The sequence below is a fragment of the Puntigrus tetrazona genome, chromosome 15, assembly GCF_018831695.1.
Source record: "Puntigrus tetrazona isolate hp1 chromosome 15, ASM1883169v1, whole genome shotgun sequence".
NCBI lineage: Eukaryota > Metazoa > Chordata > Actinopteri > Cypriniformes > Cyprinidae > Puntigrus > Puntigrus tetrazona.
Genome location: NC_056713.1, coordinates 17,084,593 through 17,094,224, shown reverse-complemented (window position 1 = coordinate 17,094,224; position 9,632 = coordinate 17,084,593). Strand labels below are relative to the sequence as shown.

General features: G+C 37.3%; 2 protein-coding genes across 3 annotated transcripts in view; one reads left to right on the top strand and one right to left on the bottom strand.

Moving 5' to 3' along the window:
• The window catches only part of LOC122359261 (RNA-binding protein Musashi homolog 1-like), a 12,654-nt gene extending 7,773 nt beyond the window's left edge, over positions 1-4,881 (top strand). Inside the window, 7 exon segments of the mRNA XM_043259571.1 lie at positions 298-380; positions 457-574; positions 863-943; positions 1,971-2,027; positions 2,263-2,325; positions 2,468-2,622; positions 3,536-4,881. Of these exon segments, the coding sequence (XP_043115506.1) occupies positions 298-380; positions 457-574; positions 863-943; positions 1,971-2,027; positions 2,263-2,325; positions 2,468-2,622; positions 3,536-3,577 (599 nt within the window). The 3' untranslated portion in view covers positions 3,578-4,881.
• An 817-nt stretch (positions 4,882-5,698) lies between these two features.
• LOC122359259 lies at positions 5,699-7,317 on the bottom strand. 2 transcript variants are annotated; one of them, XM_043259568.1, is made up of 6 exons: positions 7,171-7,317; positions 6,739-7,074; positions 6,449-6,595; positions 6,342-6,379; positions 6,144-6,236; positions 5,699-5,989 (listed from the first exon to the last, which is right to left on the bottom strand). In XM_043259568.1, exons 1-6 carry the CDS (start codon positions 7,217-7,219, stop codon positions 5,891-5,893), a joined length of 762 nt encoding a protein of 253 aa, XP_043115503.1. In that variant the 5' UTR covers positions 7,220-7,317; the 3' UTR covers positions 5,699-5,890. The 2 variants fall into 2 exon arrangements, with proteins under 2 accessions (XP_043115503.1, XP_043115505.1); XM_043259570.1 differs by having other exon boundaries at positions 6,449-6,592.
• Positions 7,318-9,632: the final 2,315 nt, after the last annotated feature.

The window sequence follows — 9,632 nt, the reverse complement described above, 5'->3', positions numbered from 1 at the left end:
TACAATTATTTTATTCAATAAGAATGTATCTGAATTTTACAAATAATTACAAATTAATGTTACAAAAAATATTTAAAGGTGGTGGTGATTATATCAGAAGGCGCTTTGATATTTATTATAGTATCATTGTATTTAGTGATATCGTTCCGGTATTTACTACAAGGTCAGTGAAAAGGGAAGTAGAATTTGCTTCACCTGAAGCCCAACTGAAGCACACGCACTTTAGATATTGTTTATAATGATGGCTGAAGTGGAAACCCGAATGTAAACCACGGTCTGGACTCTTTATTGCTTCAGGGTTCGGATTTGTGACCTTTGAGAATGAAGACGTGGTGGAGAAAGTCTGCGAGATCCACTTCCACGAAATCAACAACAAGATGGTAAGAATTCTTATCCTGAGACACCGTTTAAGACGCACTGCTACAGCCTGCGTTTGATCGACCCGATAACTTCCAGGTGGAGTGTAAGAAGGCCCAGCCCAAGGAAGTGATGTCGCCCACAGGCTCTTCAAGAGGTCGTGCTCGTGTCATGCCCTATGGGATGGACGCCTTTATGCTCGGCATAGGAATGCTGGGTAAGAGTCTAGATTACGAAGATGATTAGAGTTTAAAGCATAGAAGGGGCTCTTCCGCCCTCTGCTGTTCAGAGTCAAAAATGCATTCAATAAAAATCCACAAACACACAAACGCTACACTTTCATTCTACTACACTAACTGATATCAGTTTGAGTTATCATATGACCGTTAATAATATTTAAATAATCAATTATTTATTTTACTCGTATAATTGTTATATAGCTTTGTTATTTACTCACAATACTTTATCAATAGACATTAATTTGTGTCGTATTTTTTTTTCCCAGGTTACCCAGGGTTCCAGGCAGCAACATATGCTGGTCGCAGCTATACTAGTCTCACACCAGGATACACGTATCAGTTCCCCGGTAAGACTCCATGTCCAGCTCATGCACTCTGTGGGTCCTTTTCACACGTTGAAGCATTTTTTGCAGATACTCAGATATTATTAAACATTGGGTTTTTGAATCAGGAAAGGACTGTTTAGCAGTTTATAAATAAGCAACATCACAGAACTATATTCATGACTAACTAAAATGGTAAAACTGCATTTGTGACTTATAGTGGATTCAGGCAGTTCATATTAAAAGTCATTAATTGTAATTGAAATACTGTGATTTAATTAGATTTTAGTGATACAGCACCACAAAACCAGTCAGAAGTAACAGTACACTGTATGGTTCACACTTTATGCCAAAAATCCTTAGGATATTAAGTAAAGATCGTGTTCCATTAAATTTCCTAAAAACGTTTTAATTCCTAAGCACTTTAATGCGATTTTCTCATTATTTAGATTTTTTGCACCCTCAGATTATAGATTTTCAAAGAGCTCAGTTAATCTAGGCCAAATATTATCCTAACACACAATACTTCACTGTAAAGCTTTATTTATAATGATTTAGAAATCTCACTTTCAAAAACCTGACCCTCATGACTGGTTTTGTTGTCCATGGTCTCATATATTGCATTATATTGTATGTACAGCACCGTTTTGGGGGTCGGCGCTATTTTAAAATGCTTAGAAGTCTTTAATGCCCCCCGAGGCTGCATTTATTTGATCCAAAAAAAATGCATGCACACCAGTAATAATGCGAAATATTATAACCGTTTAAAACAATTTTTTTTGAATAGACTGTATTCCTGTGATGACAAAGCTGAATTTCCACACACAGCCCCTCAGAAATCATTCTAACGTGTCGATTTGCTGCTCAGTTAACATTTTCTCATCACTGTCAATACCGCTTGTTGCTTTTGTGAGGGCGCAAAAACCCATAGAGACCCGCGGCTGCTTGTAAATCTCAGAGAGGCGGTCTAAGTAGCGCCCGTCCATGTGCGCAGCGTGAGCAGCACTTGTGTGTATGTTTAAACGGCTTTCTGTGTTTATCTCTATTCTAGAATTCCACTTAGAGAGGACCCCCCTTCTGACATCACCCCACCCCCCTGAGCTCACAGGTTAGTTCCTCTATGAGCTTTACAAGCAGCTAATGCACGCGGCGCAGTGTGATCTGTGCGCCGTTATCTCGCGTCTGTGACAACAGCACCCAGGAAATCCTGCACAACAGGCGCATTATCAGAGCGTCAGTTCTTAATCAGTGCGTGACGCAGGCACTTTTCCTTCTTGACACTGATTAAGCTCTCTTTCCTGTTTGTTTTGCTTGCTCTTCGTGCACGCGGATGTTTTTCGCAGCCATTCCTCTGACGGCGTACAACCCCATGGCGGCAGCCGCAGCAGCAGCAGCTGTGGTCAGAGGTGCGACAGTTTTGTTTTTTTCTACATCCCACACATGCCCCGCTCTCATAAGAAAACACGCTCCGGTGGATGGCCTATATAGCTTTGAGATTTCCTTTTAGTGAGAAGCGATTGTGGAATTTCATGTTGATTTGTTCTGTAGGCTCAACTCCTTCTCGCTCAGCTGGGTTTTTAGGTACCAGCAGCCCTGGGCCGATGGCAGACCTGTACGGGACGGCCAATCAGGACTCAGCCGTCAGTAGCTACATCAGCGCTGCAAGCCCCGCCCCCAGCACCGGATTCAGCCACAGCCTCGGGGTGAGTCAGTTAACTAACACGCCAAAAACTAGCAAAAACACTTTCGGTCAGTGAAATGTTGCTTTGGCAAATAACTTCATAAATCAGTTGAAGCTAAAGTACAATAACTAAAAATAAAGTATTAGAAAAATAATAATAGTAACACTTTATTTTACGGTTACACCTATTATTCGCTTATTACTCACATGCATAATAGCCATTTATTAGTGTTAATTAAGCACATATTAATGCCTTATTCTACATCCCTAATCCAATAACTAAACTTAACCACTACCTTACTAACGAATAAGCAGCAAATTAAGAATTTATTTGAGGAAAAAGTTAACAAACATATTTTATGTGGTAAATAACATATGTGATAACACATGGCAAAATTGCTTAAACCACATTTTAAAATGAAAACTGATAATATAAAAATTAAAGCTAACAAGTACTATATTAGTCCTATAAATAATGACAAAATAACACTGAAGTGAAAAAATACATTTTGAAATGTTCTCTTGGTATCCGTAAGGTTTAAAAACAAAAAGTAAAAAAAACATTTTCAAAAAAACAAAAACAAAAAAAACCCATTAACTGAATGACTCTAAAAACATCCTGTGGTGTAACCATACACAGTCATGAGTATCTAGAAGGCAAATTTTCAAATATTATTAGTCATAGTTCTAGGTAATAATACTTACTGTTATTTATTATAAGTTGTTATAAATATTTGTAATTCAATTGTAATTAAAAACACAATTTTCATGTAAGAAGCGCGTTCAAGTCATTGCACATCTGAATTGCATTTTAGTCGATTTTTAATTTAAAAAAGGATGAAAGAAATTTAATAACTTTTGTTAGATCAAAATAAGCAAGTTATTCCTGTTAGTTTTTTAATGCTGCATTAAAATGCATTTTTTTCTGTTTACAGGGCCCTCTGATTGCCACAGCATTTACTAACGGCTACCATTGAAATGAGTGAGAGGTACAATAGTATTCACGGTTCTGACGTCTTCCCTACATCTTAAGGAAGGGTTTTTGAAGTACGTGGTGATTTCAATCGAATATAACGGATGCACTCTACGTGCCGCAGGGTTTTGTTATTTTCTCAAGCGCTCTGTTTTTGAATGGTTTTAGATGAATCGACCCTAAACTGCTGGAATGTCGGCTGCAACACTATTAATGTGATGTGACATATTTCCTGTTTTATGAATTACTGTCACATCGGTCTTTAAACTAACCTCCTGCTCCTCTTATATAGAGCTAAACCTGTAAATAACTAGTTCATTTCTCGGTTTAAAACGCTAACAACTTAAGTGTATTTTTGTCTTAGTTTTATTTTTCTCTCTCAGTTCTTGTTCAAAGTTTTGTCCTTTTTTTTTTGCGACGGCATTATGTACATGTAGGTTTGTAACTCTAGAAAAGCGTTTTCATTTTAAAAGCATAAGAGCAATAATATGTGTCAAAACCATTTGGATCTTTGTAGCGTATTTCAGACACATTTGGTACATTTTCTACTGAAGAATATAGTGCGACGGGATGTCGAAATGTATATTTTGTTAGTTTTGCAACTGGATTCATCGCATTGATCGTGAAAATAGCGGTAATTATAAGGAGAACATATTTCTCAGACTTAGATTCAACCTTGTTTGTGTAAAATATTGTACATACTATCTTTTTGATCTGGAGAGATCTGTCAGCATGATTAAGAGAGATTTTTACACTCAAGAACGCAAACACGTGATATTCTGTGTGTCCAAAAATGCTTTTGTTTCATGATTTGATGAACTTGAACTTTTTTTTTTTTTTTTTTTTTTTTTTTTTTTTGGTGACAGAAGGAAATGTGAATGATGCTACTGTTGAGTGAGTGTGTGTGTGTGTGTGTGTGTGCGTGTGTGTGTGCGTGTGTGTGTGTGTGTGTTTGAGAGTGAAAGCATGTCCGGTGCTGTCATGATCTAATGTATTATCTTCAGTAAGATGTTTTAAAATGTGAATTGTAACCCCTATTTCCACGCTGTTATGTTGCTTTTACCAAGTTTATATTCATAACACGATTCCTTTAATCTCTTTTAGAGGTTTAAAGTGTTCATTGGAATATAAATACGCTTCAATTAACTGAAGATTCTGGTACCGGTGAGAAAAAAAAAAAAAGTAGCAACACTAATATAACACTTTTTACGAAGTAAACAGTATGGCTGTTATTAATTGAAAGTTTTAATGTTTCTCGTTTGAAGCTTGACCCTCTGAAAAATGAAATAAAAAAAATTTCAAAGTCAATTTGGGGAATGCCGATTCAATTATTTCAAATTGCAAGACTCCTACGTGATATAAAACGGCATGAGTCACGTCTTTTTTGGTTCACCTGTGGGTTCAGATCATGTCAAATCGCCTACGGAGCTACTGATTCTGTCTTCTGAGAGCAAGCGCTGAACTCCCCCACACAGAAATCTGTTTTCAAGGGACATTTGTGAAAATATACTGAAACTAAAGATTTTGCTCAGGATGAAACAGCGTTATCTTGTTGTTAAAGCATATGACTAGGGCTTTTACCGTCAAGTCCCTGAATGGGGTTGCGTAGGCAGCAAAACTTATCTATCTTTGCTAAAAAAAAACATCCCTTCTGTTTATTAAAGAGTTAAATTCTTGTAATTTCTCGATTATTGCTACAAAACGTGCTATCAACACTGTCGCGGTAACCTTAAAGAGATATTTTAACACACAAAATATAGTTTTATTGATATAAATAATTTATTTGATTAAGTGACTTTAATATTTTTGACTTGGATGTTAATTTAGGCGTCAATATTTTCAGTCAAATATTGTTTTGTGTGTGTGATACGAAGGTTAAAAAATGGAAATAAAACTTTGCACGCATTACATTTTCTCTCTTTTTAAATTTCGTTTTATCAGTTTGTTTCCTATAAAGTAATTTCATACTATAACAGTATCTATTCGGTGCACTTATAGTATTAAAAATTCAACTACTGGCAAATAAACTCGCGAAACATAATTCATGCATTTTTGCGAGGTTGCACGTGGGTTTGACCGTCACCTTTTGAAGAATGAAAAAAAACTATACGCATGCACTTTGAGCCCACAGCATTTAACATTTATCTTCACAAGCGTTACATGAAGAAACAAAGAAAAATGCACTTTTACTGAAATGCATTTACTGAACTGGGCCGGAGAGGACAAAAAGCTTGAAGTGCCAATAAAAGACCGTTGATGACAGTCATAAGCAAGGTAAAAGAGATTACAGTGTGAATAGAATTCAGTCAAATACTGCTTAACCTTCATCTTTTGGTCCTTTCTTTATGTGGACCTCAGAGTATGTGACTGATTCCTCGGTGCAGATCACTGAAGTGAGTGTCACAGCTGGACAGTTCTGAAACAAAGTCATAACACAATCAAATAATAATGGCACGTGGTTACGTATGAAGTGGAGAAAACAAAACTGTATTTGCTTTCTGAATTTTTAACATGCAACAATTAACCAAGCATGAATTAAATACTGAAGGCTCCTAATGGACGTCATTTACCTCATTTCTTGATTTCACGCCGTCTCGAGGAATCTTTAATGCTGCATAAACAACATGAGTGTCCGGGCACTGTGATCCGCCGGTAGCGTCGACCTAACAATTAAATAACTTGTTTGAAAACTACAATGCTACTTTTCTCAATAACCATCACCTCTGCCAATATTCACAAGCAACTGGAAATATTTTAACTTCGCTCACCAGGGCTTCTTTCGCTCTAGGTTCTATTCTGCTGCGTCCTACTCAAAATAAAAAACGGTGAGACAAGCACACTGTGATAAACATTAAAGTTTGACAGTTGTTCTTACCTTTAGAACGTATGTGAATAACGCAGGCAGTGCAGATGACCAGCAAAATAAAAGCCAACCCTGAAAGCACCGACCACCTTACTGTGTCTGAATTATATGCGATTGGTGGAAGTGTCCCAGGTGTGAGATCTGGTGTTTTCACTGCTTCTGCCGTGAGAGAGAAGTATACGTGTTTATCTTTTGGATTGTCATTACAACTTTTTAAGTTCCAGATATTGTTGGATGCAATGACTGTTGCATAAAAATCGTATAGAATGAAAATGATAAACCAAGTGCAAGATAAAGCTCACCCACATATAAATACGTCCCATTTCCATATTCAACAGATCCAAGTGTAGGTATATCCGACTGAGCTGTGCAGTAATAGATGCCACTGTGATGTAGACGCACTGACTGCAGCTGCAGCGTTGCGTTAAAAAACACAGATCCATTTACAGGAGATGGAAAAGCAGACAAAACAGTTTTGCTCACTGCTTGATTATCTCGCAACCACTTAACCATGACTCTCTGCACGCTTGAATTAGTTTTAATATGACAGGTGATTGTAACATCTGCTCCTTCTTTTGTCGCAATCTCGGGTATCTGACACACAGACGTGCTCCATGCTGCATCTCCAGGTACCAGACCTGAAAAGAAAAAGAAAGTTGATAATTACAGTTTTTGCAACTCTGACAGCATCTTGACATTAAATCGTGCTGTCGAGGAGGAAAGCGTGATATTACCTGCGAAACAAACGGTTGTGAAGAGAGCAAAGAGAGCTGTGAGCGTCATTTTATTTAAGCTGCAGAGACGGCGGGTTTCTCGCGTCAGCAGAGGCAGCTGTTTTTCATTTTTCCTGTGTGGTGTATCCTGCCGTTTGAAACAAAGCGTCACCTTATCTGCACGAACTCACACGATACGGTAACACCCACAGATAGGCCACTCGGGCTCACACCACAGCCTGAGTCAGTGACTTTTTTTTTTGTCAAATGCGCACGATTTATTTAACAAATTGATTTGTTCAAGAACGTTTCGAAATGCAATTCATATCGCAAAAAACTTCAATGCGCTTAGGGCGCGCTTTTAGTTTCTGTATTAAAGCAAATTTAAAGNAAAAAAAAAAAAAAAAAAAAAAAAATCGAGAAAAAAGCCAGAATTTCTTCAAAAGAAAAAAGGATTGAAATATATTTCATCCTTGAAAAAAATGTTTTAAAAAAAATATTACATTTTGGAAATAATTTAAATAAAATTGTAACACGCGCTAAGCAATATTAAATGAGTACTTACTGTAATTGCTATAATTTACTGTTTTGTTTTTACTATAAGGCATGTGTAACAAGAACAAGGTAACGAGCCGTGTTCTGTTGTGCATGTAATGCGCAATACAGCGTTTGTCCTCTAAGCTGTGCTATTTGCTGCCTCCCCACTTGTAGTACTATGCAAAAACCGTGGGAAAATTGCCAGTGTGCATTTCTTGGCAGCCTTGTAATGTGATTTTGGGGCCATTATCCATATGGCTGTATCAGTTGTAACTTTAACGCTCCCTTCTCCCTTTGACAGATAATGGTAATATGGGCAAGCAGACAGATTTTTTTTCCTCTGCTTGCCTCTCCTCTTACATCTTACATCTTACATCTTACATTGCTTCAGCGTCCTGCACACATTCTCTCTCTCTCCCTCTCTGAAGTGGGATAGTGTTCAAGCCGGGTGGTAATTAGGTCATAAGCCATCTCTGACTCACTCAACGTCTCATCCATCGCCTTTCACACTTACCCAATCATCTGACATCCCCATGAGTGTCTTCATGAGCTCTTGCCTTCTTGTTTCTCCTCCGGTCTTCCATTCAGTTTCCTGATCTTTTCTGCAAGGCTCCTGTAAATGTTCTCAGGATCTCCTGATCCTTGCTAACTCTCTCTGCTTGCTACTCCTGCATCATGAGTCCTGGTCTTCAACGGTCGGATGAAAAGACCAACCGCTCTATCGATGGCAGCTCGGACCACAGTTTTGGAAGGTGCGCTGAGGCGCAGGGGGCACCACCACTGAAAAATTATATATTTTTGACTATTTTCACTTGCTTTTGTCCAGCATGGCCTATTAACATTGTGGCGTTGGTTTTTTCTCTAATGGTGAGTAGAAAAGACTTGTTTTTATTATAATATCAAGCGTATCTACCTGGAGTGTTGCATATTCATAGGCTGCTTTTTTAAAAGGACAGTTCATTTAAAAAATAAAAATTCTGTCATAATTTGTGGATCAACATGAATGTATATTTCGAGAATTCTTCCATTCACGCAATGCAAGTCAACGATGAAAAAAAAAGAGATGGTTTCCAACATTCTTCAAAATGTCTTCTTTTGTGTTTCACAGAAAAAAAGAAAGTCAAATAGTACAGGCCTGCAATGACACGGGAGTAAACAATGACAGAATCTGACACAAGAGTTTTTTGGAAAGATATTCTTTTAAATTACATTCACCGGTCATAACATACAGTATATCTTTGGTCTTGTGTATTTCTGTAGAGTTGTTTTTGTGTGTTTATAGTTTTGCACTTGGGGCTGTGTTATACGTGAGGCTTTGAAATCTGACTAAACCTAATGTTCTTATGGTCCAGATAGACATATAAGTGTTATAAATAGACAGGCCTCAAGTATCTGAGCAGTTCACTTTTGTAGCACTCCCACACTTGCAAGCAAGACTGCATACACTCTTTCACACACACACACACACACACACCCTTTCCCCTGCTCGAACATTCACACGACAGCCTGCAGATGTGCTCATTTGCACAAGGCACGTGAAAGGTGGATAACGTGATGATGAACTTTCTCAAGCTGTTGTTCTCTAGATGAAGAGGAAAGTTTTTTCAGTGGTTTTCTACCTGACTTTTCACACCTTGACCTCAGAAAGAGAGACACAGTCTTACACTCTGACCACTAACACATAATTCATTTTCTTTTCATGTCAATAAAAATAAAAAAGTTACTTTTGCCTTCAATTTAATACATATTAAAAAGCAGTGTTTATTTATTTATTTTTTGTCTTATTTGATCTTAAGGCCATGACACCATCAATATGGCTCAACATTAATACTATACATATTTTATACATGTAAATGTAAAATACATATAATTGTAAGTGTTGAGGCAAATACTTGAGGCCTGTGTATTATTGCAGTCAATAATATTATCAATTTTATAATAAAAAT

Bases quoted from the DNA above. Each gene is read 5' to 3' on its own strand.
- LOC122359259 (XM_043259568.1), bottom strand. From the start codon at position 7,219: ATGACGCTCACAGCTCTCTTTGCTCTCTTCACAACCGTTTGTTTCGCA. The intron at 7,075-7,170 runs GTAATATCACGC...TTTTCTTTTCAG, and splicing joins CACAACCGTTTGTTTCGCAG to GTCTGGTACCTGGAGATGCA. The intron at 6,237-6,341 runs GTGAGCGAAGTT...TTTAATTGTTAG, and splicing joins CTAGAGCGAAAGAAGCCCTG to GTCGACGCTACCGGCGGATC.